This window comes from Pisolithus orientalis (genome assembly GCF_024613125.1).
Source record: "Pisolithus orientalis strain OTSU chromosome Unknown F5J12scaffold_38, whole genome shotgun sequence".
NCBI lineage: Eukaryota > Fungi > Basidiomycota > Agaricomycetes > Boletales > Pisolithaceae > Pisolithus > Pisolithus orientalis.
This window is the reverse complement of record NW_026260819.1, coordinates 168,792-196,051: the sequence shown is the minus strand read 5'-3', so window position 1 is coordinate 196,051 and position 27,260 is coordinate 168,792. Positions and strand designations below refer to the sequence as shown.

At 46.9% G+C, this 27,260-nt stretch overlaps 4 protein-coding genes and 1 non-coding gene across 5 annotated transcripts; 2 read left to right on the top strand and 3 right to left on the bottom strand.

Annotated features, from left to right (window-relative positions):
* Window positions 1-739: 739 nt before the first annotated feature.
* On the bottom strand, window positions 740-1,743 carry F5J12DRAFT_725855 (uncharacterized protein; the record flags this gene model as incomplete). Its single annotated transcript, XM_051741670.1, has 2 exons — window positions 740-1,249; window positions 1,309-1,743. The coding sequence occupies 2 exons, from the start codon at window positions 1,741-1,743 to the stop codon at window positions 740-742; spliced, it is 945 nt and encodes a 314-aa protein (XP_051596476.1).
* A 1,999-nt stretch (window positions 1,744-3,742) lies between these two features.
* On the top strand, window positions 3,743-4,048 carry F5J12DRAFT_896326 (uncharacterized protein; the record flags this gene model as incomplete). The annotated part of the gene is made up of 2 exons (XM_051747926.1): window positions 3,743-3,970; window positions 4,025-4,048. 2 exons carry the CDS (start codon window positions 3,743-3,745, stop codon window positions 4,046-4,048), a joined length of 252 nt encoding a protein of 83 aa, XP_051596475.1.
* A 688-nt stretch (window positions 4,049-4,736) lies between these two features.
* Window positions 4,737-5,322, bottom strand: F5J12DRAFT_785481 (uncharacterized protein; the record flags this gene model as incomplete). Its single annotated transcript, XM_051743250.1, has 3 exons — window positions 4,737-4,759; window positions 4,810-5,116; window positions 5,158-5,322. The coding sequence occupies 3 exons, from the start codon at window positions 5,320-5,322 to the stop codon at window positions 4,737-4,739; spliced, it is 495 nt and encodes a 164-aa protein (XP_051596474.1).
* A 2,587-nt stretch (window positions 5,323-7,909) lies between these two features.
* On the bottom strand, window positions 7,910-7,982 carry F5J12DRAFT_t173. Its single transcript has one exon. It is a non-coding gene; the product is annotated as a tRNA-Phe (tRNA).
* A 12,580-nt stretch (window positions 7,983-20,562) lies between these two features.
* Window positions 20,563-21,310, top strand: F5J12DRAFT_785480 (uncharacterized protein; the record flags this gene model as incomplete). The annotated part of the gene is made up of 4 exons (XM_051743249.1): window positions 20,563-20,709; window positions 20,831-20,897; window positions 21,020-21,172; window positions 21,270-21,310. The coding sequence occupies 4 exons, from the start codon at window positions 20,563-20,565 to the stop codon at window positions 21,308-21,310; spliced, it is 408 nt and encodes a 135-aa protein (XP_051596473.1).
* Window positions 21,311-27,260: the final 5,950 nt, after the last annotated feature.

The window sequence follows — 27,260 nt, the reverse complement described above, 5'->3', positions numbered from 1 at the left end:
CGGTGGGTCCTGGTAACTATATCAGATCATGTCTGATGGATATGTCAAGCACTCATGGACACCTGACACAAACACCCACTCAGTAAGAATGTACGGCAGTATATACTCTATCCTCTGAAGGAATAGTCTGGTCTGCAAAGGATATTGTAGGTGACATCTTCGACCTCGTACCGCGTGGTCGACAGGCTCGCAGTATGTATACCCCAATTGTCACCAACAAGCTGGCACCCAAACTAATCTCGTGAGGTGAAAAAATAACAACCCTATGCAATACCAGTCAAGATAGAACAATTGTCTTCCAGAGAGCCTTTGGTCTTTCTACAGGAGAGTCGAAGGTAATACCTTCTGGATTACTGATGATGACTATGTACAGCTGAGTCTACCGAAGTCGGACATTCGCATTACGAGTGCTGCTATCCGCACGGACAATATATCCCATGGACATTGAGACCTTGAGGGGAGGGAAGAAGAGGGAGGGAAACAGCGAGGTGTAGACTTACATACGAGACAAGCCTGCCCGAAGCCTGCCAATGTATGTACATGCAACGGAAGACAGGGGGACGTCGCTATGTGCGCGAGAGGCCTACAGATCACCGGAAGTAGGGCGTGGATCTGGATGATATACTGTACAGGGGCTTGACGAGAGTAAAACGAACTTAGCATACAAAAGGGGGGAAAAAACAACTGAAACCTCATATCATTGTCCATCATGCGGTACCTAACGGAAAACTTACGGCCGTTACTCCGTTCTGGGCCGCTTAATCGATTGACCATCAGCAGTGTTACTTTCGTTCTTTTCCCCATCCGGTCTCAATTCTCCATCGCTTCGTACCTGATCTGCATCCTCTTGACGCTCAGGTGAGCGGGAGCGTGGGCCAGGCGATGAACCTGACGCGTGGTCTCGTAGTTGCTGAACAACCCCTGCCGTTGCGGTGTTCGCTTGCGAAACACCTCTGAGCAATTCCAATTCACTTTCGGTGCGTTGTCGAGCCATGCGTTCTTCTTCCCACATTCTCCGCATTTCTTCCAACTGGGCTTGAAGGTCACCCATCGCCTGGTCCATCAATAGCTTCTCAAGTGTCCATTTTTCAATATTGCGCGCTTCATTCTCCCTAAGGTGGTGAATGTACTGCACCGCGCGCGCGAGGATCGCACCCTTCGCCTTTTCGCCCGAGCTGTTGGGGACGATGCGGCCAAGTTCATTGATACCTTCGTTGATATTGCCTCTTCGTCTTCGCTCAACTTCTTTCTTCGTTTGAAAAAGAAAGTAAGTACGTGTAGGAGAATGCTAATTGTCTCGAGACGTACATGGTTATCTTTTCTCTGGCGTGCCCATTCGTCCGTCCCCATTGTAGGATTTCTACCTCCCCGAGTACGACCACTCGTCATCATCATCGAAGCATTAGATTTTGCCTTGTCATCTTGGTCCCCTTCGTTTTGAACGCCGGAAATTCCTGGTGGTGGGGACGGGGGTAATTGAGGGCCTTGGGCGGCGACCGCGGCCGCCGAGAGTTGACCCAAGTCAGGTGGGCCACTGGGGTGAGACGATGGGCCAGGATCGCTAATGTCAGGTACTCCTGGAGCCGTCGTGTGAGGGATCGATACTTGATGTGGTGGATGGGGCAGCTGCTGTTGATTTGATTCCGGGATGGGAAACATGCCTGCCTGAACCTTTTGGAATAAGCCTGGCAACGATTTCAAGAGATTCTGCATCTCTACGGCGTCAATGCGAGGCTGTTCCATCACATCCAACAACCTCTAGCCCTAGTCGTGTCTGGTGCAGGTCACGGGGTAAGGAGGTTAAAGTCACGAGCAAGTCACATGTCGCTGTTTATATTCAACGCGTGAACCAAATAAAGGTGAACTTTATCGCCATGCCTTGTAGACACGGTCATGTGACCTCACACCACGGATTTTGGAAAGCTAGGGATGTCCTTGAATGAAGATTCTTGAACGCTGCATATATATTTGCCACATACATCCTGATGGGCATCAGAATGTTGAATTTAGCTTCAAGTTTAGTACATAATGCAGTGGTCAATATTTAGTGTTAGAGTAGAACAGTCCCTGTGTGTGAGTGCATGCTTACATAAGCATTTAGAGCGTACACTAAGTAGTAAATTTTACCTAAGTTCCCTCAGTAGCTTGTCCACTACTGAGGGTGAGTACACACATCTCATCATTTACTACATTCTGCTGATACATTGGCAAACCAACCCTCCCCTGGATAGCTCTGGCCAGTGCTGGCCAGCAATCCCGTACCCCAGACTATTATGTGTATGCCTGTGCTACTGCTTGATCTGGTCATGGCTGTGCATGTCATATGTATGTCATTGCCATGCTGGTATTTCAAATCATTGCCACTGTCCCTGTCATTACCTTTGGAGTTGTGTATATCACATTCCATCCCAAGCCTATAATGAAGGTATGAGTTCCATACTGTCAGTACAGAGTAAACAAACAGAATGTAGCTGTCCTCACCTCAGTGCATGAAGTAGTCACTCAGGTGGAAAAGAATGGTTCAGAAAATTTATAGTACTGTAATTAGTAAGTACAGTGACTTTGGAATTTAATTCCAAAGGTCAGAGAAAAACTCCAAGTGCCCTGGGCAAAACTCCAAGATGTTACTGTAACTCAGGAATGTTGAGTATGTGTTCTGGAGTTATGGTAATGTCTCAGAGTTTCACCCAGAGTGCTCAAAGTTTTTCTCTGAGCTTCAGAATTAAATTTTGATGTCACTGTGCTTACTAATTATGGTATTATAAATTTTCTGCACCATTCTTTTCCACCTCAGTGACTACTTTGTGCACTGAGGTGAGTATAGCTACACTCCATTTGTTTACTCCAAACTGATGTAGTGTAGAGCTCATAACTTCATTAGGTACAAATATAATGGCTACTTTGTGTACTGAGAACTCATAGCTTTGTTAGGTTATGAGCCATGCTCTTGCACTCTGATTCCAAAGGAGACTCTACAGGGCAACAATACCCTCTACAGAAAAAGATAATCACTCCTTACAAGTCCTAACCCTTAATGTGGATGGAAGCAACTGGCTTTATTACAAGACTTGAGTTGAATGGGCCATCAGTTTGAGAGGGCTGATTGGACACCTGTGTTAAGTCCATGTCAAGGTCAGAGGACCAAGGACCAAAAGCTGAGAGCCGATGCAACAACCCTTGGTCTTAGCTTGTGCACTAGACCCTTGTGCAAGCCAGGTTGAAGTCAGGGAGAACCAAGAGGGGTCAGGAGCAAAAGCTGAGAGTTGACTCAGACTTAGGCTAGGAGCTTATGGGGTGAACTATGTTGATATTCAGACTGGAGAACTAAGTACAGAGTATGTAGAGTATATATACTGAAAACTGGCAACCTGAAGGCTGGGGCTACTGGTGAGAGACTAAATAGCAATGCAAAGAAACTAACTAAAGGTTAAGAGAGGAGGCAGAGATTGGAGAGCCAATGACAGACACTGCCTCAGCACAAGCAAGGGCAGTACAAAGAGCTAACTAGAAAAGTATAGTAAGGAGTGGAGTATGTTTGGTGTTTGGCATTGGCTCAGTGTTCATGGTGTAGGACTGAGGTATGAGCATCTTGGTATATGACAGTATCCCCCCCTTAGGGTTGAGCCCCTGAGACCCACCCTAAGGTACATGAGATTGGCAGTCACCATGCTGGTAGAACATGTGTTCCCTGGGGTCAAAAGGTGTGCTTCTGTGAAACCTGTTTTCTCTCATCCTCTTCATCATGTCTTCTGCTTGTCAATCCACTCCATGCACATCCAACAACCCATCCAGTTTCCAGAAGGCCACCATGCCTGAGCTCCAGATCACTAGCAATGATGAGGAGGCTGACATCTGGGAAAAGATGGCCAAGCATAAGTGGCATAAGGCATCAAGGGAAGAGGCCACACAGCTGGAGGCAGAGAGGCTTGAGAGGGAGCAACTGGAGGCAGAGCAGTGTGAAAGGGAGTGGGTAGAGGCCAAACATCAAGAGCAGGAGTGGCTGGAGGCTGAAAAATGAGAGCAGGAGCAGTTGGAGGCTGAGAAGTGAGAGTAGGAGTGGCTGGAGGCTGAGCACTGGGAGCAGGAAACCCAAGCACAACAGAAAATGGGGAACTGAGGGGCAAGGTGCAGTGTGAATCAAAGTGTGGTTCAGTGGTGAAAACCAACCAAAACCAACACAAAAGACAATGAAAGTGAGTGGTGGTGTGCCTATGTGGAACCTAGATGGCAGAGGGCCTTATTTGGGTGGGTTTTTGTGAGCTACAACACTCAAAGATGAGTGCTGAGGGTTGGGGGTGCTCCTGATGAAGAGCATCAGCAAAACCCACAAATGTGCTAGTAACTCATAGCTGCCCATAGTATTTGTGCAATTCCATATTAGTCCAAAGCAATGTAAAGCATCCTAGCAAGCAACTCATAGTGCCAGAGTAGACTACACCAGACTTGCCCAAAGTAGTGGCCAGCATCCAAGTAACCCATGGCACCAGAGTAAGCCACACCAGTGATACCAGCAATCCAAAGACCAATAGCTACCTAGCATACAAGGGAACAGACACACCTAGCTAATACAGCAACCTAGATTCCCACTGTAGTGGAGAACTTGGTAGATCTAACTTCATTCCTATGCATGAAGGCAACAACACACAGACATAACATACAGCATTTTTTGATAAGTACAGGAAAGTAATGGGTAGTACTAGTCTAGACAAATGATGAGTATTCAACTACTGGCATGCTCAATAACTGTGCTTATCAAGATCTGGCATAAGTAAAATAGCAGCCCAAAAGAAAAGAGCAAGCATAGCATACCATCAGACTTGAGAGATGGCTGCAGCTCACTGGCCAGAACACCAATGTTGAAAATAGGCTCCCCCAGTCTGCATTTTTTCATTGTTACATGTAATGAGCCAACCTCCATATCTTTTTTGTGGACTCTTGCCTTGCCACTGCCTGCCTTGTAATTGTACAACTTGGCCATCAATTTGTATTTGTGGGTGATGCATGCAACCAGAGCTTGTTCTGCATGAAAGACTTCACATTGTGTGCATGCTACATCAAGAAGAAGAAGTGCCTCATGATTCAGCTGACTCTTTGATTCATGCTGCAGATTGAAAACCTATCAATGAGCAGTTATTAGGAAGGAAAAAAAGAACTTACTGTGTGAGTGGATGACTCCAATATTCCATATATCTCAGCTAAGACACCAGTTGTCTCTGCTTTGACCTTGGCACTACTAGAGGGGCTGTTGCAGGAAGAGAACCTGCCATCATGAGGCTTATGGGGCAGTCCTTTGCTGCCCAGGCAATGCTTGACCATGGGCATGGTTGACCCAGCATGAAGGTGTGTGTGATTGAGGTTATAAATGGACATGAGTGACTATGTTCATGAATGGGATGTGATTGGGTAGTATATGAGGAATCCACTGTGTAGTGATCTGAACAATGTCCTGATTTGCACTGAAGTGATAATCACATGACATGGAATTGGCCTGCCTGACTATCTAGAGTATGCCCTGCTGTCCAAGTTGCAGTAAAGGTGGCTTCCAGAGTCACAGCACTGTTGCAATCCACATGAGCCAGTCATCCTCTGGGTGCAATACCTGGGTCAATAACTTAGTCTGCCTTCTATGCATTCAACTAGTTAGCTAGGGTGAGGGATGTATAGTGCTTGCAGGAGAGAATCTAAAAGTATTCAGTGAAGTACTATGTCACTAGGGGTGCTGCTTGAAAGGGACTAGGTGAAAACTAGTAGGTTTTCTGGCCTGAAGCCAAGACCCAAGTCATCAAGCTGAGCTGTGAGGTGGGCTGGGTGCTGAACAGGTCAGCTTCAAGTGAGACATTGAGTTTGAGGCATTGGACAAAGAGCCATTGGCTTGGCTGCTTTGGACAGACTGTGAGAGGGAGCAGTGGGTGGGAGAGAAGAAAAGAGAGACTGGTGTGTGGCTCAGCTGAGCCTTGAGGCACAAGTGGGAGTGCAAAGGAGAGAAGCAACAAGCTAACTGTGTTCCCATGCATAGACTATATTCTCCATATGCTACATGCCTTTGCTACCAAGAATTGCCATCTACACATTCAACTAGTTAGCTAGGATGAGGGATGTACAGTGCTTGTGGGAGAGAATCTAAAAGTATTTGGTGAAGTATGATGTCACTAGGGGTGCATGCTGCTTGAAAGAGACTGGGTGAAAACCAGTAGGTTTTCCAGCCCAAAGCCAAGACCCAAGTCATTGAGCTGAGCTGTGAAACCCATATCATAAGGAGTCAGCAACACATCCAGTGAAGCTTGAGGCCTTGGAAAAAGGAGCTGTGGACTCACTTCCTACTGTACTGGGGTGAGTATGTATCATTTGAGGGCATTGAGTAGCTCTGGTTTGGACTGTAGGAAAGGAGTGAGCACCAGAGCATGGTGCCTGAGGTATATGGTGAAGGAATCCCCTGATCAGTGACCCATGGTCTTAATGACATGAAAGGGACTTCATTCAGTAGGTAGAAGAGCATGCCTCTGATGCAGAGGCTGTGGCCCTTGATATTTGGCAGTCCTGGGTGAGATTTGGCTAATTTCACTATCATTCTCATTATTCCTGTCTTGGATAGGGGTCTAATGCTGTGAATAGGGTGCTTCCAGGTGAAGAGGTGTGCATTGTTGGTAGCTGGGTTTAGAAGAATGTGGTTTTGTAGGGCTTGCATGGGGACTGTGATGGGGTTGTCTTGGGGGTGCATTGAACTGTTTTGCCCTTGATCAAGAACTTTGTGGCTGGGAGGTTGAAGACCATTACCAGGAGACCTTGCTGATTGTGTACAAGTCAGAGACTTGCCCTGGAGATGTGTTTTGTTGGGTCAAAACTTTGGATGGAGGGTATGGTGAATTCTCCTAGTCTGGCAATGCAGTAGAACATTACTACTATGCATGTGTATATTGCTGCATTGTGTGGGTCATCTTTGTTTAACATGCCATGGAGAAGTTTGAGGGTGTCTGTGGTGAATGGAGCTCTGTGGGGACATTTAGAAGAGGCAGGGGCTAGCCTTGTGGCACCCTCCAGGATGGCTTTGTACTCTCTTTCATTGATGTCCCAGCTGCATCTGTGCATGATGTGCCATGCTCAGATGCCTGCTGCATAGTTTGCAAGAGTGGAGCCCAAGTGGACTCCAGCACAGCTTGCTAGGAATGCTGAGAGTAGTTCAGATGAAATTGGGCACCTATCACTGTCTGGGGTGTTGTTCATGTCTGTCAAGTTCATGGAGTCCAGGTTTGAGACTGGACCAGAGGCCAAAGTGGGTGCAAGGCTGAAGGGTCAGGAACAGGTGGGGAGCAGAGGAACAGAGGTGGACTGGTTGGACTTAGCAACTGGGAAGGCAGTGCTATTCCCTTGTGTGGGTTTCAGTCTGAGTCTGAGGCCAAGGCAGGGTTATCAGAATGAACTTAGTTGATTTCAGACTGGAGAGAACAGGCCAAGTATCCAAGAGTTTATATACTAGAAGTAGCTATAGTACAGAGACCAGTAATGCCAGTCTCTCAAAGATTGCTAAGCTGATTGGTAAGGCTGTATTAGTAAGGTATGACTAAGGTGACCAGAGACTGGGACAGGGCAGACTGTAACCAAAACTGCTGATGCCAGTTGACCTTGGAGTTGAGGATTTTGGCTACCTTGAACTCTAGTTCACCATTGACTTTGACTGGTGGGGGTGGTGGTTGAGTCCAGTTCAGGATGGTATTAGGGATGGCCAGTTTGAGTTGGGAAACATGAAAGATGGTGTGTACTGCATGCATTGAGTCTGGCAGGTGCAGTGTGAACAAATGGGTACCAGCCTGAGCTATGACTGGGTATGGCCCAAGGTTTTTCTCCAAGAGCTTCTTGGAAGGCTGGGTTGACCAGAAGTACTTGGCTTTGACATATACTGTTGCAATAAATGCAACCAGACAGGGGATTGAACCCTGGACCTCCCAGGTTTTGACTGGGTGCTCTAACCACTGAGCTGTTTGGTTAAGGTATCTAGGCTTACTTGGTGTGGTTTAACCACCAAGTGCTAGTAGGGACTAGTGTTGCTGAGTGCTGGAGTATTACACTTGCAACATATACTTGGTCACTGACCTTGAAGTCTGGAGCCAGCATGCATTTAGCATCAGCTGGGCCTTGGTATTGTTGTTGGGCAAGGGTCATCTCTTCCCATAGGTATTGGTGCAGTGAGTCTAAGTCAACTGCATAGTCATGAGCCCAAGAGGATGTGAGGTTGCACTCCAGGTGCACTGAGATGTTGGGGTGGTAGCCCTTATTGGTGAAGAATGGTGAGACACCAGTAGTAGCACTAGGGGCATTGTTGTATGCCAACTTGGCCAGGGGTAGTAGTTCAGCCCAGTTGTCCTGCTGGTAGTTGCAGTACACTTGGGGATATTGTTCAAGAGTCTGGTTGGTCCTCTCAGTCTGGCCATCACCTTCAGGGTGATAGCCTGAGGTGAAGTGTAAGTGCATATCTAAGGCCTTACCAAGTGACTGGAAGAAGTGGGACATGAACTCCAAGCCTCAGTCTGAGGTTATGTGGGCCAGTACTCTGTGCTTGGAGAAAACATGGAATAGGAATAATTGGGCAAGCTTTGGGGCCATGATGATGTCATGTGTGGGTATGAAGATGGCCTGCCTGGAAAGCCAGTCAACTACTATGAGGATGGCTGTGAAGCCAGATGAGGCTGGGAGTTGTTTGAGAATGCTGTAAGGCCAATGGTGGGGAACCTTAGCCCAAGCACAGGCTGTGCAGTACCAGACATAGTCTTTGATGAATGTCCTGAGGCTGGGCCAGGTATACTCACACTGGATGAGCTCTAGTGTGCAGTTTTGGCTGAAGTGGCTGGACAGGGGATGGTTGTGCTTGAGCCACAAGACCCTAAGGCAGAGATCATTTGAGTCCAGCACATAGATTCTTCCATCAAGCCAAAGGAAACTGGTGTCATCTACAGACCAACAGGGATCAGACATGTTGGACAAGCAGATTTGTGAGACTGGGTTGTCTGGTAGTGTGGTCAGGATATCATTATGGAGCTTTTCTATATCCATTAGTGCAACTGCCCATAAGACTGGGTACTCAAGGTAAGTGGCACAGAGGGAGACCACTAGTTGCTCCTGGGTGAAGACTGGTCTCAGGTTCTGTGGGTTCACTCAGGCATAGCTGCTATCCCCCTCTTTGGGGTAGACATCCCATCACCTAGTTAAGGTGTTGGGCTTGGCCCCAAGCTTACTGGGCCTGAACCTGATGATCATATTGAACTGCAAGAGGAATTCAGACCAGTGAGCTTGGTGGCAAGTGAGCACCTTAGAGGTAGAAAAGTACTCCAGGTTCTTGTGGTCAGTGACAACATTGACTGGTGAGGCCAAGCCCTCAAGGTAGTGGCACCAGGTCCAGAATGCTTCAAAAATAGCAAGTAATTCCTTATCATGGGTATCATAATTCAACTCCAGGGCAGTCAGGGTCCAGGAGTAGAAGGTGACTGGATGGATCTGGCCATTGCTGCAGGTGATAGAGAGGATGCCAGTGATGGCATAGTCCGATGCATCAGTCTCAACAGTAATGGGGACCCCAGGGATGAAATGGGTTAGGACTGGTGCAGTTGTGAAGGCAGCCTTGAGGTTATTAAATGACTGGTGGCACTCCTTGGAGAAGTTCCAAGGGGCACCTTTGCAAGTGAGCTGGGTCAACAGTATGACAATGTCAGAGTAATTGAAAATGAACTGGTGGTAAAAGTTTGCAAAGCCAAGGAAAGATTGTATGTCCTTGACCTTGCAAGGCTCAGGCCAATCACAGATGGTCTGGACCTTTTCCTTCAACATCATGAGGCCAGCAGGGGAAAGGTGGAAGCCAAGGTACTCAACCAAGTCCAAGTGGAACTCACACTTCTCCAGCTTCACATAAAGGCCATGAAGCCAAAGCCAGTGGAGCACCTCTCAGACATGCTGCTTATGGGACTCCTTATCTCTGGAGTAGATTAGGATATCATCAAGGTAGGCAACCACACATATGTCTAGCATATCCATGAAGATAGTATTGATGGAGAACTGGAAAGCAGCCAGGGCATTGGTGAGGCTGAAGGGCATCACTAACCACTTGTAGGACCCATACTGAGTCTGGAAGGCAGTCTTCCATTCATTGCCCAGAGCAATCTGGATGAGATGGTAAGCATGCCAAAGATCAATCTTTGTATAGACTTTGGCTCAGCTTGGTGAGTCCAAGAGGTCAGAGATGAGTGGTAGTGGGTATCAGTCTTTCTTAGTGATTTTGTTCAGGCTGTGGAAGTCTACACAGAGCTGGAGGGAGCTGTCCTTCTTCTTAATGAAGAGGACTGGTGCAGCATAGGGGGAAGAGGTTGGATGAATGAAACTGGTGGTGAGGTTCTCATCAATGAAAGTCCAGAGAGCTTGCAGCTTGACTGGGGATAGCAAGTAGATGGTGCCTTGCAGCAGGGTTGTTCCTTCTTTGAGCTCTATCTTCAAATCATACTCCCAGTGAAGCAGGAGTGCTGAAGCCTTGGCTTTGCTAAACACATCAGCAAAGTTGTGATACTCTTCTGGTACACCAGGTAACACTGGAGGAGGGGAAGCTGAGGCTGATCAGGCTTAAACTGAGTCTGAGGAGTGGAGCTGAAGTTGGAATTGGACACACCCTTCAAGTTTGCAGGCATGCATGAAGGTGGCTGCATTGATTAGGGAGACAAGAGGGGCCTTCAGGGGGGGGGGCAAGATGGGGAGTCAGAGACTGGTACAGATGGCACAGGGCCAGGTTGGTCACTAGGACCAGGGTCAGGAAGACTGGTGGAAACTGGGCTTACAGGGGGTGTTGATGGGGTTGGCATTCCTTGTGTATGAGTCTGGAATGTAATACTGCTCAATACCCAGTCAATCAATGGATTGTATTGGGTGAGCCAGTTATGCCCAAGAACTACTTTACACTCAGAATCCAATGGGGCAAGGTACAGGGTTACTGGGGTGACATCACCAGATGTGAAGTGGATATTGACATCTACTGCTTGGGTTATGGTAAAGGTGGACATTCCATCAAAAAGCCAGAGTCAGATTGGTGAGACCAAGTAAGGGGTAAATGAATGTTGATTAGCAAATTGATTATCTATGAACAATGAGTGGAACCAGAGTCCACTAGAGTACAAAGCCAAGGTAATTCTGGGTTTTCTATAGTGATATACGGGGTCAAAGAGTTTGGACTGGAAAGAGTGGATGCATTGAGTCTAGCCTCCAAGTTTGCACAACTGGAGTCAACACAGCTCCCAGTTTGTGTGGAGTCTGGGAGCTGCTACCTATTTTTTTGTCTCAGGGGTAGAACCTGAGCCTGAGGCTGGTGAAGCTTCAGTGGTGGCCACAGCATGAGCCTTGGCCTTTCTGGTCTTCTTTGGGCACTTCTCAGCAAAGTGACCAGGGCCTCTGCAGAACATGTGGAGGTTTCCCTCAATGCAATGCTTGCATTCTTCCAGGGTGAGCTTTCCATCCTTGCCAAGCTTGCTAGGCTCAGGCTTGGATGGGTTGCTGTTATTATTTCCCAGCTTTGACAAAGCTGGCTTGGGGAGGATCCAGAGTTAATGTTGCTGCCAGTCTTGGCTTTCTCTTGACTGGTCTTGGACTGGTTGTTGTTGCTGTTGTTGGAGCTCTGATGCTTACTTGCCCATTGGATTCTTCCTTGCACTCTCAATAGCATGCATCTATCTCCTGGGCAAGGTGGTGGAGCTCATGTAGTGTTTGGGGATTGCCAACCACTTCATCCTTGATCCAGTCTGGGAGCCTGGAGTAGAAGTGGTGGCACAGTGCACCATCACCATAGCCTTGGACTTACAAAGCAAACCAATCAAAATCAACTACATACTTGTTGATGTGCTGGTTATCTTTCATATGTAAAGGGTCAAGCTGACTCTCAGCATCAGTGACTGGGTTATGGGGGCCAAAGGTGGTTTGTAGTTCTAGGACAAACTCCCTCCAGGAGTCCATCCAGAGAGGCTGGGGTCCTTGACCCCAAGCAAGTCTGGCTCAAACCACTCTAGGGCCATGCCCTTAAGGTAGGACTGCATGAAGATGACTTTTGCATGGTCAGTCCTGAAAGCCCAAGGCCAGTCTTGGAAATTCAGCTTGTACTGAATGAAGAAGGCACAAAGCTTCTTGGGGTCAGTACCATCAAAGGTGTCAGGCTCACACAGTTTGGTCCTGCTTGAGGCCTCAGGACCAGTGCAAGTGTTGTGGGACAGCAGCTTATGGCCTTTGCAAGACTGTCAAAGACCACAACTGTGGGTTCAGTGTCCAGATCTGGGAAGTCCAGTTCATCCTCTGGACTGTCATCACTGGGCCCATCATCACTGGGGCCATTGCTGGGGTCATCATTGTCAGGGTTGTTGTTGTCATTGTCATCCAGCCCTTCATCCCCAGGATCATCACCAGGGATGGGAGCAATGGGGCAATGTGGGGTAGGAGTATTGGATGTTTGGGCTGAAAAGCCCCTGAAAGGACTAATGGGGTCTGGAGAGTGCCTAGTGGTGCCCAAGGCAGCTAGTGCTGTCTCACAGTGAGTTCCACTGTCTGAGGCAGAGTTGGGGCTGGTGGTGATGTGTTAGACCCACACAAGTAGTGAGTCTGAAATACTGTCAAGTTCAGGGAGTCTGGGTTTGAGACTGGACTGGAGACTGAAGCAGGCATGAGGCTGCAGGGTTGGGGTCAGGGGAAGAGGCAGAGGTACAGGGGGTGGACTGATTGGACTTTGTGACTGATGATCCAGTGCTATTCCTTTGCATGGGTCACAGTCTGAGTCTAAGGCTGAGGTGGGGGTTTTAGGTAGAACTTAATTGATTTCAGACTGGAGAGTACAAGCCAAGTAATTACAGGTTTATATACTAGAAACAAACTATAGTATGAAGACCAGTAATGCTGGTCTTGCAAGGATTGCTAAGATGATTGGTAAGAATGATATTAGTAAGGTCTGACTCAGGTAGCAGAGACTGGGACAGGGCAGACTGGGGACAAGGCCAGGACAGGCTCAACTGAAATGACACACACTGCAAAGCAGTGTTAACCATGCTAGACCATTTGGAGGTAGGTGTTTGATGAGACTGAGGCCAGACTGAATGAGTGCAAAGCCAAGTCCAGCCGGGGTCAACACATGGTTATGACACTTCACCCCATTCCAAAAAGGTGATAAAGTTTGGCTAGAAGCTCAGAACTTGAAATGTTCCTATGAAAACAGAAAACTTGCCCTGAAAAGAGAAGGGCCCTTTACTATTTCCAATGTCCTGTCTTCAATCATGTACCACCTCATGATTCCCACATGATGGAAGATCCACAATATCTTCCATGCCTCTCTCTTATCACCCTATCGCAAAAATGACATCCATGGACCAAACTTCCCAGCCCCACCACCTGACCTTGTCAATGAGGAAGAGGAATATGAAATTGAGGTGATAGTCAGCCATAAAAGGTCTGGCCATGGACATGCCTTTTTAATCAAATGGAAGGTTACCCTTCTTCCAAAAACTTATGGCAGAAAGAATCACACCTGGATCTAACATGTGGATGATATGCTCTCTGCATATAAAAAATGCTTCCCCAAGGACTTCCCTCTCCAGAAACCACCTGCTCAACATTCCTCCCATACTATCAGAACTATCACTTTAAACATGCCTCCTTGTCATTACACTTACCCTCACAAGCCCTTGTGTTGCCACACCCTGTTTGCTCATCACCAATGCCAACCCACTAGTGATCAGATAATAAGTTCATACTGCCTCTTCGTCACTGACCCCTCCATCATTGGCACTGTCTACCATGAGGTCAACAAGGACTCCCCTCTCAACCTCATTTATCACACCACTATCCAAGCCCTTTGGCTTGAAGAACTCTCTTGCTACATAAACCAACAAAATCCCCTTCTATCCCCTGCCAGAACTATCTTGAACAAAATTGCCCATGAGCAGGTTCCTCTGCTCTTATGACTTTTTGATATCCTTGGAGGTGCAGACCTCATTTATAATGTTTGTCAACATCCTACATTGATTGCTCCCCCTCCCCCTGGGTCTAGAAGACCCTCAACTGCAACATCTCCCCCAGTGTCCTCCATGTCATCCTCCCCTCCAGCATCATTGCCATTGTCCTCCCACTCATCTAGCTCCCATCGAAGAGTGGACAGACCTCATGCCTGTTGTCTATCAGGCCCTAATCCCCAACCATGTGAGTCCCATGACTTGTCATCACCATCTGTAGTCAACCCCAAGGTTGCCTTTGGCATGTCTGAAGCACAACTCACCCACACCATGAACCAGGTCAAGACCCTCACCCAGTTACCACTGTCCCCTGTGCTAAATGCACTTGCTGAGGCTGATCATCCTCTCACCCCATCTGATCCACACTATTGTCAAGCATGTTATGTCTGCCATTGACTTGGGCATGGTAGGGTCAATTGTGGCCTTTATGAGTGCCCCCTTTGCTGCACCACCCATCCTGGACATACCCAAGGCCCAGTGCCCATCCATTTGCCCTTGTTGGCCCTTACAAGAAAGAATCTCTACCCCTGCTCTGGTAGATGGCCATAATGAAGTTATGAGTATCTCAGTGTATGAAGAAGTCACTGAGGTGGAAAAGAATGGTGTGGAAAATTTATAGTACCATAATTAGTAAGTGTAGTGACATCAGAAAAAATTTCAAGGCTTGGGGAGAAATTCTGAGCCCTCTGGGCAAAACTCTGGGAGGCTACTGTAATTCCAGAATGCATTATTGACACTCCCCCTCAATCAGAATGGAGTCCAAGTGCAGATGTGAAGTGTTTTGCCTTGATGCTAGGTAAAGGTTTGGTAAGGGTATCAGTGACCATGCCATCAGTAGGACAATAAATTAAACAAAAGGAATGGTTTTCCACAGCAAAATGAATGAAATGGTATTGTATATCAATGTGCTTAGTGCAAGCATGGTAGCTGCCATCCTTGATGAATGCAATGGCAGATTGGCTGTTGGAATACAGCAGGATAGGGTGTTTGAGTGGTCAGAAAACTTCTCTGATGAGTCATCAAAGCCACAAGCCCTCTTTGGCTGCATGAGTTGCTGTGATGTACTCTGCTTCAGCAGTGGAGAGCATTACAAGGTCTTGTTTCTGTGATGCCCAGCTAATAGCTCCTCCATCCAGTAGATATGCATATCCACTGATAGTCCATTGATGCTCCTGTGAAGCTCCATCTGCATTGGTATAGCCCTCGAGGCCTCATTCTGTATTTCCAAATGTCAAAGTGAGTGCTTTTGTGCTGGCAATATACCTGTAGATTCATTTTATGGCTTCCCAGTGAGTCATGTTGGGTGCATTATTGAACTGCACAACTGTAGAGACAGCAAATGTGATGTCTGGGCACATTCCAACAGTGAGGTGCATAAGGGAGCCTACAGCAGCATGGTAGGGTACATTTTTCATGCATGCAGCTTCTTTGGCTGGCTGCAGAATTTCTCTGTGAGATAGTTTTATTCTGGGGTCCATCAGAATTGTGGTGGGCTTGCAGTTGGCAAGGTCATATTTCATCAGGATGGCCTTGATGTAGGACTGCTGGGATAGTGATATGGTGTGGGCTTCTCTGTTCCATGTCACCTTCATCCCAAGTAGCCAACTGATGGGCCCTAGGTCAGAGATTTTAAAATGAGTGCTTATCTCCTGTTTGAATGAGTGAATTAATGATGGGGAACTGCCTGTTACAGTGCAGTCATCAATGTGCCTGGCAAGGATGAGGATTTCTGATCCTATGTGACTGTAGAATACTCCCCAGTCTGCATGTGCCCTGGTGAGTCCAAGATCTGCAAGAGTGGCACATAGCTTCTGGTACCATTGAATTGCACCTTGTTTCAAGCCATATAATGCAACATTTAGCTTCCCAACTGGACAGGAAAATTCTGCTCTACAGCATAGCCCTCAGGGAGCTCCATGTAGATGTCTTCACCATCTCTGAGTTTGCCATTTAGGAATGCCAAGTGGAAATCAAATACATTGATATCCCAGTCATTGCATGCAGAAATTGCTAGTATGGTGCAGAGAGATGCAAGTCTTGTGATGGGAACATATGTTTCATTGTAGTCAATGCCCTGTATCTGAGAGTGGCCCTTAGTGACTAGGTGGGCCTTGTACTTCTCAATTTCTCCAGTGGCATTGCATTTGACCTTGAAGACCCATTTGCATCCTATGATGTTTGCACCTTTGGGGCACTCAATGACATCCCAGGTATGCACTTCCTCTAGGCTCTTTAATTCTGCATTTATGGCATTTTGCCACTTTGGCCAGTCAGCTTGGGATTTCACCTCATGTACTGTGGATGGGTCCAGCCCTTCAGCTTCAGCCATCCCTGCCACCATAGCATACACCATGTTGGTGTCATCTTCATCAGCAGCTAGTTCATCATTGAATACATAGGTAGCATTTTCTTGAGATTTCAGGCTGTTTGGGTTGCTACCACTCTGTCAGAGTTCTTTTACAAAGTTGAGAGGGATGCATCCATCACAAGTGCCTTCACCTGCATGTAACCACCTCATATAGTCTGATTCAAAGCACTGGTGAGTGGAACAACATGGTTGAGGTGGAGGCATCTCAAAATTTTCTCTGAGTGGGTCCAAAATGAGTCTTGGAATTTCCAAAGTTGCTTTGGCAGGTTGCTTGACTGTCTGCATAGCCTCAAAACTTCCTTGTGAGGCTTTGGAATTTCCCTGCTCCCCCTCAAGCAGCACACCTGAAGGTACAGACACTTCCTGGTGCTTGAAAAGGACACTACATTCTATGCTGATTGCTCATGTGTCTGGACAGTAGATGCAGTGGCCATCACTCTCAGCATCAATTCCTACCCAGTGTCCATCTTGGGCTCACATGTCTAGTTTGGAGCCAGAGGTGTCATGGACCTTGACATGACATCCCCAGACCAGAATTTTTGAAAGGTCAGGTGGTCTTTGGTAGAGCATTTTGTAGGGAGTTTTTGTGCCTAGATGGCGAGTCAACAAGTGGTTTTTGAGCCAGATTACATGCATGATGGCCTCCCCCCAGAGGTCCTTGGGTAGGCTGCTGGTGTGAATCATTGCATGTATGCACTCAATGAGTGTTCTGTTGAGTTGTTCTGCAACTCTGTTGTGTTCAGGGGTATCATGGATGGTTATGCATCATTCTGTGCCTTGGGATTTCAGATATTCCAAAAATTCTGCACTAAGGTATTCTCCCCCATGATCCAAGCGAAGTTGCTTGACTTTGGTGTTAAACTGCATGTTCAGCCATGCTTCATAGGCCTTGTACAATGTGAAGGTCTTGGCTTTTGTCTTCTGGAGGTGCAGCTTGGTGTAGCAGGTGTGGTTGTCCATGAATGATGTGTAGTACTGACTGTGGCCAGGGGTTTGGACAAGAGAAGGTCCCCAAAGATCTATGTGGACCTCATCACCTAGATGTTCATGGCAGGGTGGGTTGTGCTCCTTCCCAATGGGCTTCTGAGTCACTTTGGCATATTCACATGAATTGCATGCACCCATGATAGAATGTGCTTCATCCAGCTTAATTCTGGCAATTGTGCCATCCTTGAGCATCTGCTGGATGGCTTCAGGAGCAATATGGCCAAGCCTGATGTGTATCTCCTCCATGGGTAAGGATTCCATGGCCTTGGCCAGGCCTGCAAAGGCAGAATGAGCTCATTTGAGGCAGTAGAGGCCTTTTTGCATCGGAATTTTGGCTACTTTCTTTTTCTGAGTGTCAAAAATATGACAATACTTGTCTCAGAATAATGCCACATACCCAGTGATGTCAAGTTTGCTAACAGAAATGAGCATAATTCCCATCTTGGGGGCATAGAGCACATCCTTGAGTCAAATGTGGGTTTATGCAGTGCCATTTGGGAGTGAGATTGCAAGGTCACCTTTTCCAATGGCATGGAAGTTGTGGATATTGGCCACAGTGATAGGTTTGGTTACAATTGTCTTGTAATCGAGGAATTTTCACCCACAAGGAGAGCATAGTCATAGGTGTTTGTATATGCTTCTTCTTCATCAGTAACAATATCCTGGGGGTTTGGAATTTCTTCCTCAGCAATTTCCATTAGCCAGTTGTTGTCCTGCAAGTGCACTAGCCAAACTCTGTTGGGTTCCAAGTCAGTGCTGGTCTGTGCACTCAAGCTGGCTGTTGCACTGGCTGCAGTGGCTGCTTTTCCAGAGCCTTTTTCCTTCTTTTTCCCTTTGCCTTTGTTCTGGAACCACTTGGGCACTTGTCCAGCTTTTCCACCACCCTCTTCCCAGCATTGGTCTTGCACATGACCTTTCTTTTCACAATTTTCACAAGTGGACTTCTTTCCATCCTTCACTGAATAGGCTGCATCTTTGGAATTTCTGGAGTTTCCAGAGTTGCCTCTCTTTGTCCACATTTGGCACCTATCATATTCATCAGAAATTACTTTGATTATAAAGTCCAGAGATAGGTCCTTCTGCATGACCAGGGCCAAAGACATCATAGCTGTGAGGTTGGAGTCATATGAAGCAGGAAGTGAACTGAGGATGATGGCTGCAAAGTTGTTGTCTGTGATAGACTGTCCAAGTGCAGCAAGTTGTTTGTGCAGTGTGTGCATCTTGTCAAAGTGAGCATGGATGTTGCCTTTTTCCACACAGTGGGATTCTTGGAGTTTTCTCTGAAGATTGATTGTGACAACACAAGAGCAGTTTTGGAAAAGGTCAGTGAGGACACCCCACACACTCTTTGCAGTCCCTTCCTTCAGAACTTGAAGGAATAGGGATTCTGGGAGTGACACAGTGATCAATTGCTTGACATATCCATCATCCTTTGCCCATTGCCACAGTTTTTCTGGGTATTCATTGACAAGTTTTTGCTCCGTGGCTGTGGGCTTCCAGGAGGAGTCTTTTCCCACTGAAGGGTCCTCTGGTTTCACATCCAAGCTGGTCAGGTGTCCAATCAGCCCTTTCAAACTGACAGCCCATTCAACCTGAGCCTTGTAGTATAGCCAGTTGCTTCCATCCACATTTAGGGTTGGGACTTGTAAGGAATGATTATCTTTTGCCATAGTGGGTATTCACTGCAGAAATGAAATTTTAGCAGGGGGCATAACCAGATTCTCCAAATGTAGATAATCTGACCTTGATTTTTTTTTGTAAGATATAGCTATTAGTCTGAGTAAAGTCCGACTCAACAATTTTTGAGTAACATATCCAAATAATCTGATGTAGGCAAGATCTGAATATAGGCAATACACCAATAGCCTGACCTCTCGTATGTGCATTTCGCCATCCTGACTATGCTCGACTCCATTGGCCATAGTCCAACTATAACACCATCGGAAGAGTGGCTCTTGCCACCCTTGCACCCCTCAGAAAAAATAATGGACTTTGCGAAAATTTTCCTTGGTCTCCAAGTTCACTGGTTCGCCATGTACACCATGAACCAACCCAAGGTATGTGGTACTCGAGTCCTCCAGCCTATCTACTCACCTCCAAAAGTTCCATATTGATGCTAACCAGATGGTTCCAACCTCACAAGCTGACGAAATCGAGTTTGTTGGTCCCCCGACAGTCATCAAACGTAGGCCACACATCCTACAACTTCATGTCCCAACCAGTGTCCAAAACGTTATGCTCTCTTTCGAGCCAAACTCCCAAGGCCCTGTGGTACGTGTGGCTAATTATTGTTCATGTGTCTTCCACTCATGGCCATACACCAGACCATAGAAATCTCCCTAACAATGATGTCACCAGAACTTGGCAATGATACCTTTCATGCAACTCAAGTGTGTGTTGTCGACTTCAGTGCTAACATTGGTACTGGTGGGGTTAAGTTGGGGTCTGCAGATGCCCATGTTGCAGCCATCTCAGTAAGTCATCACATAATTCATATCCTTGCTGATGGTATTACATAGGATCCTCTACTCGTCAACATCGAGCCACTTCCTGCCATGCAAGGATTGTTTGGATGTATTCCAGACCACCTCTTGCCTGCTGACAAAGGCCAGACAAACCCTGAGGGTGGTACTGCCCTGCCTATTGCGCCTCTCATCCCTGCCATTGATAATAGTGAAACTGAGCCTGAAAGTGTGGAGGGGACCCCAACTGCGGCTGCCAAGGTAAGTCATGACTCATGAACTGTTCTTTTTCTCGGTATTAACAACTCTTTCTAGAAGATTACTTCGGAAATACCAGTCTCGTCTCTTCCCACGCAAGTTTCTGGCCCCTCCATTAGGCATACTTTTACCCTGGACAGTTTTGCTGGATCGGAGATGTTTGATGAGTATGCAACTGTTGTGTGTAAGTAAACTTCGTCATTTCTGTTGTCATGTACTCATCATTATTCAGGAAAGATGGGCCCAAATTCAAGAGGGACTTATTGCTGGCCAGGAAAATAATAAAAGATGTCACATGCCCTTATTGTCTGAGTTCCCTCTGACTCTGTTGGTCACAGGTGAGCACACATGATTAATCCCAATCGCTATGAAGAATACCTTTTCATTATTAAAGGCACACTTGGCAACTTCTCTGATAAATCTAGCATTCACCTCGTCATCGATGTTGCCAAGCCAGTGTGGGCGCCAAATCTGTATGCCTTCATTTGTCACCTCGAAGGCTTGTTTGTTGTCAAGTGGCCTGATAGCAGTGAGGGCCGCAACACGATTCTGCTTTTTACCATCACAGTCAATTCTGCACAACTGGCAGAACAACGGTTGGAGAATAGACTCAAAATTAATGGTGCGAAGTGAGTACTGACATACAATTGCAAGAACAGAGCGCTGATACATACCTTGAGAGCTACATGATTGTTTGAACATGTCTTTGTTGCCCCTTTGTGACCTATGACTTTGCTTTGAAGCTCTGCAAGGACCTCCTCAACATCATTAAGATGAGAGACGATGGACTTGTTCTCTTCTCTGATATTGGTAAGTTTGTCCTCCAGGTTAGTGTTCACTTCACTGAGACATTTCAGATTGGCTGTTAGCTGGGCAACCATCATATGTAGACTCTGGTTGCTCGTGTGATCATAATTGGACTCTTCCATCAGGTAAGACGCACTTTGGGAGTGGGATGCTGAGTACAGAGTACTCTGATGATCTTCCAAAGGAGTTTCACTTCACCCTTGACCAACTGACTGACCATGGGAAGATGCACCAGCATATGAGAAGGACATATGGTTATGGGTGCCCTCACTGCTATGGTAAGTAAATTCGAGCAGTTGGTTTGACTGACCCCTCTTGTGGAACAAGCAAATCAATGGGACTTGTGGGATCCATTGTGTCATGGAGCTGATGCAGGAAGGAAAATTCTGGCAAAAAGAGCTTTAATCAAAGCATGAAGTGAGTGGAGTATAAATAAAGGCACGATTTGTACTGACTGATGGACCATCGTGGTCCCTTTGTTGAGCAGCAGGCCTGGATGCAAATGGATCGTCGAGTCTGCTGTATATAGATGGAAGGCCATGTTGGGAATGCCCCGAGGGCATCATTTGGGTCTGTGGTACATGAGAATGCCTGTGTGCAACACCCTCTTGACTCATCAAGGACTGCAATCCAGGCTGCGCACTGCCACTCATGTTTCTCTGTGGTCCGAGGCTGTGTTGGGAATGCCCCGAGGGCGTCATTTGGGTCTGTGGTACATGAGGACGCCTGCGTGTCACACCCTCTTGACTCATCGAGGACTGCAATCCAGGCTGCATGCTGCTGCTTGGTTGTCTCTGGGAATACATAGTACTGTACCACAGTACAAACACCAAGTACTCGCAAAGGAGGTGAGCGCAAGTAAGCACACAGGTGGGATGCTTTTTTTCGGGGGGTGCCAGGGGCAGGAAAGCATTTTCAAAGCAGTCATCATAGCGAGCATGCCGGATATAATCTGATGTTACTATTCTGAAAAGCACAACTGAAGTTGAGAGGATCATTGATATTAATACAATGCGACTCAATATCATAGTCTATAACCACACTTGAATCCGATCTGAATATTATCTGCATTGTCAGGATTACCATGGTGATAAGTTTGTGAATCGAGTTGGGACAATGCTTGGAAACAAGAACACTTAGCTACTATAGTCAAAGGTATTATTAACTTTGGCTTCCCTCGACATATAGCACAACTATTATTACTAACCTGACTATCCCCAAACCTGATTAAAAACCTGTTTCTGCAGTGATTGTTGCTGTGTAATAACTCTTTTGGAATTAGAGTGCAAGAGTGGGGCTCATAACCTAATGAAGTTATGAGTATCTACACTATGTCAGTACCAAGTAAATGAATGTAAGTATAAGTATGCTCACCTCAGTGTACAAAGAAGTCACTGAGGTGGAAAAGAATGGTGTGGAAAATTTATAGTACCATAATTAGTAAGCATAGTGACATTGGAATTTCATTCCAAGGGTTGGGGAGAAATTCTGAGCCCTCTGGGTGAGACTCCAAGAGGCTACTGTAATTCTGGAATGCATTCTTGACAGATCATACCCTTGTCAGGAGTGAGGATAACAATTTATATGACAACAACTTTGACTTTGACAACTCTGCCATCAGCAACATGACTGGAGATCCTTGCAGAGAATAGTTGAAGTCAGGGACTTCAATGCTTAGAAAGGGGGTAATGTTATGTTTCACCCCTGTTTTCCTTGCTTCACTGTATGTTTACCTTGTGTTCATTCTGATGGACTTTGTTCCTTTTTCAAGCCATCTTCTTTCTGATCTGATGGCTCTCTACTTCCACCACTAGCACTAGTGACTCGTAACATGCATAGGACATGTGTTGTCATTGTTCAACCAATGGTGTAGATAGCTTGTTACATGTGGATGCCTTGTAGTCTGTTCTCTTGTAGTATCTAGACTGCCAGCTCAAGTCTTGAAACCCCAGACTTGAGCTGCTCAATTATATGCAATGTTCTTCAGAACTTCACCCTCAGTGTCCCTAACCCAGACCACTCTTACCAGCATTGCTCAAATCCTCTGTCATTTACAGAGCTTACTGCAGCCATTGCTCAGTAGAAACCTTTAGTCTGCAACTGAGCTTGACCTACATCTCAACTTTGGTCAAGCATAACAACTTTTGTGCAGTCATTCCTGAAGGGGATGGCTCTAAAGTGGTTCGAACTGGACCTACTTGGGACTGAAGACCTGGAGGACCAGCCCTACTGGATGGACTTGTGGAAAGAGTTCATCATAGAACTTCAAACCACCTTTGGACCCCATGACCCAGTGGCTGATGCTGAAAGCCAGCTAGACCACCTCCAAATGAAAGATAATCACCAGGTCAACAAGTCCATGGTCAAGTTCAACTGGCTTGCCTCACAAGTCTGGGGATATGGTGATGGTGCTCTGTGCCACTTCTTCTACACCATTCTCCCCAACTGTATCAAAGATGAGGTCTGCCAGGTTGGCAAACCTAGAACCCTGCATGAGCTTTTCCACTTAGCTCAGGAGATTGACACACACTACTGGGAACACAAAGGGGAGGTTCAGCAGTCCAGTAAGCACCAAGGGTTGTTCTCTGGTAACAAGTCAACTCCCAACCCCAGTCACAACACCCAGTCCAAGCCCAGTCAAGAGAAATCCAAGACTGGCAATAATTCTGGAAATGGCAACTCCAGTAGCTAGCCCTTGTCCAAACCCACCTCAACCAGTCAGACCAGCTCTAACACACCCAAGCTGGACTAAAGCAAGCTGGGAAAAGACAGCAAGCTGACACCAGAGGAGTGCAAATGCCATAGAGACAACAACCTCTGCATGTTTTGTGGGGGCACTGGACATTTCACAGATAAGTGTCCCAAGAAAGCCAGGAAAGCCAAAGCTCACACTGCAGCCACTACTGAGGCAGCACCAGCCTCAACCTTGGGCTCTGCCCCTGAGGCAAAAAAATAGGTAGCAGCTCTCAGGACTCCACACAGACTGAGAGCTGTGTTGACTCTGGCTATGCACTCATGGAGGCTCATCTCAATGCATCTGCTCTTTCCAATCCCAATTCATTAACTCCCCATGTTTCTATTGTCAGTCACAGTTTGCCCCAGTTCTGTACTCTAGTGGACTCTGGTTCCACACATAGCATCATAGATAAAGAATTTGTTAATCAACACTTGTTTGCCCCTTACTCCATGTCCCCTATCCAACTCTGGCTCTTTGATGGGTCATCAAGTTTCATTATCACTCAAGAAGTAGATCTCTCAGTTCAATTTGCAACTGGTGATGTCACCCTGGTCACCCTGTTTTTAGCCCCATTGGATTCTGGATGGAAGATAGTCCTTGGACATGACTGGCTCACCCACTACAATCCATTGATTGATTGGGTACTGAGCAGTCTAACTTTCTGGACATCTACAGGAGGAATGCCAATCCTGTCAACAACCCCTTCCACACAAGTCTTAACCAGTCTTCCCAATCCCAGTCTGCCTGACCAACCCAATCCTGGTCCTGCACCATCTGCACCATCTGTCAACTCACTGGTTTGCACCCCCCTGAAGGCTTCCCCTATCACCTTGATCAATGCAGCTGCATATGTATGTGCTTGCAAGCTAGAGGGATCCACCCAATTCCAGCTTCATCTATGCCCACTGGACCTGGCTGGTGTACCAGAGGACTACCATGACTTTGCTGATGTCTTTAGTGAAGCCAAGGTGTCTACTCTCCCCCCACACTGGGAGTATGACCTTAAGATCAAACTGACAAAGGGTACTACACCACCCATTGGAACTATCTACTTGCTATCTCTGGTCGAGCTGTGAGCTCTCTGGATATTCATCAACAAAAACATGACTACCAGTTTCATCTGGCCCACTTCTTCCCCCTACACTGCACTGGTCCTCTTTGTAAAGAAGAAGGATGGTTCAGTCCATCACCAATAGCTTATTAACAAGCCCAGCTTTATGTTCATTACCCCAGACTGGCCTTGTGTATTTAACCCCTGTACATACTTCATAGCACTCCAGTCAGAATATCAATTTAGTATTACCCTCAACTCCATACTACACTCTGAGTCTACTCTATAACTAAGGCTGAGCCTTAGGCTATCCCCAGCCCCTGTCTTGGACCTCTCCCCAGCTTGCATAAGGGTACAGCACATAAGCTGAGACCAAGGGAGGTAGACCCAACCCTGGACCAGCTTCCCCCTGTGTGTGCTCCAAGACCAGTTGGTTTCCCATGCTACTGGTCTTATTCCCATGCTCCCAGTCTTAAGTCCAGTCCTCCAGACTTGACCCCTGACCTCTGGCCTTAACTCCAGTCCAACCAGACTTGGCCCCTGTCTCCCAGCCTTGACTTTGGTCACCCAGACTTAGCCCCTGTCACCCAGTCTTGAAGCCCAGTCACCTGAGGGTAAACCCATACTTAACATTTTCATACTTTAGAACCAGAACCAGGCAATGACATTTGCAGGTATACATGTACAAGAAGAAACACTATACTATGCACATGACTTCAGGCCTGGGACCCAGCAGAACTGGCACCAGTCTGACCACCTGACTCAGACCAGGACTGGCCTTCCTCTTCCTCCTCCCTCAGCTCTTCATCAAGCCCCTTGACATCCCTGTCCTCCTCATTGGTGGTGTCCTGGTCTGAAGGCACATCCAATGCCAGGAATTTGAAGTGTTCTTCAACATAGGTTTCATAGGACCAGATAGATGAACCAGTAAAAATTCCTCAAAACCTCCTTCTGGGCCACTGCAAGGCTGGCCACATTGTCAGCAACATGCTCCACCACCCTGATCAGGTGCTCCATCTGATCACTGGTAACAGGACTGGCCCCAGCCTCCTCACTGGTCTTCTTCAATGGTCCTGCAACCATCTTGACCTCCTCATTGTCAACTCCCTCTATCACCTTGGTCAACAGTTTCCATGACCTCTTCTTCTTCTTGCCAGTGTGAGGGGACATCATGTCAGCCTTCCTCTTACCCTTGTCAACACCTGGGCTGGCTCCCTGACCAGTCTCACCCTCAACCAGCCACTGGCAGTGCTCTTTGAGCTCATTGCACTGGTTGCATGCCATGTGCTGCTTCTTGCTGTTGGTGCTGCACAGGCAGGTCATGTTGGTCCTGACACAACAAAGGCAGCTGGTAGAGTGTTAGTCAAAAATACCAGTAATAATCATAATAACACTCACTAAGGGCTCATCACCTCAACATTTGACCTGGCCCCAGTTGAACTACCTACCAGGGCATCCACCCACTGGCTCTCAGCTGCCTTCCTGGCTTCCTCAGCCTTGTGTGAAGCCTCTGCTCTTTGTGCCTCAGCCTCTGTGCATGCCCTCTCTTCCTCAAGCCAGGCTTGCTCCTGCCTCTCTGCCTCTAACCAGGCTTCCTCCTGCACCCTTTGCCTTGCACCTCTTGTGCTCAGCCAACTTTCCCCAGATTGCCTGGTCATCATTGTTGCTGCCCACCTGCAGCTCTTCACTTATAACTCAGCCAGCCCAGGAAGTGCTCTGGCTGTATGAAAGGATATATTTAGTAGCTGTATTTGGCACACATCAATAATGATCTTTGGAGAGAATAGGGACAGGCTTATGATTGACAATGACAAGAAAAAGTCTATAGCTCTGTAACCATGATGCCAGCTCCCATTCATTGTGGGAGTTGAAGGGGTAGTACAGATTTGATTCCCATAGGTTGCTGAACTGGTCACCATTAAATTTGTCCATAAATGCTGGGCCAAGTCCAAACATTTTAGCTGTGCTCTCAAAGTCATCTGTGGTTGGCCCTGAATGTCAAATTCCATATGAACAAAATCTGGGTAATTGTGAGTTGCACAGTCATTGGGGTTGGTACTCATCAGGACATCTTCTAAATTTGTTGGGTGTTGAGAGTTACAAATGTTCAAGCTCAAAGGTTGGAGAGACTCCTGATGGCAATTCTTGGTAGCAAAGGCATGTAGTGTATGGAGAATATAGTCCACATGTGGGAATGCAGTTAGCTTGTTGCTTCTCTCCTTTGTACTCCCACTTGTGTCTCAAGGCTCAGCTGAGCTGCCCACTAGTATCTCTTTTCTTTGCTATGCCCAAACCAGCTAACAACCCTCTTTTAGCAGTCCAACCAGATTTCTCTTCTGAGAAATATCATCAAGCCTGAGAATGCCTCATAAATGACAATGTCAACCACAATGTGGCAGCAACCTAGCTAGCCCTCTACTGGGTGCTAAACAACAACTTAGAAAAAGAAGAGTGGGATTGTCAAGTCCTCCTAGAACAACAAGAAGCCATGGCAAAGGCAAGGCTAGAAGAAGAAGAGCAAGAGAGACAACAGACCAAGTGTGAGAGAGAATGAGAGCAAGTGCTACAAGAAGTGAAG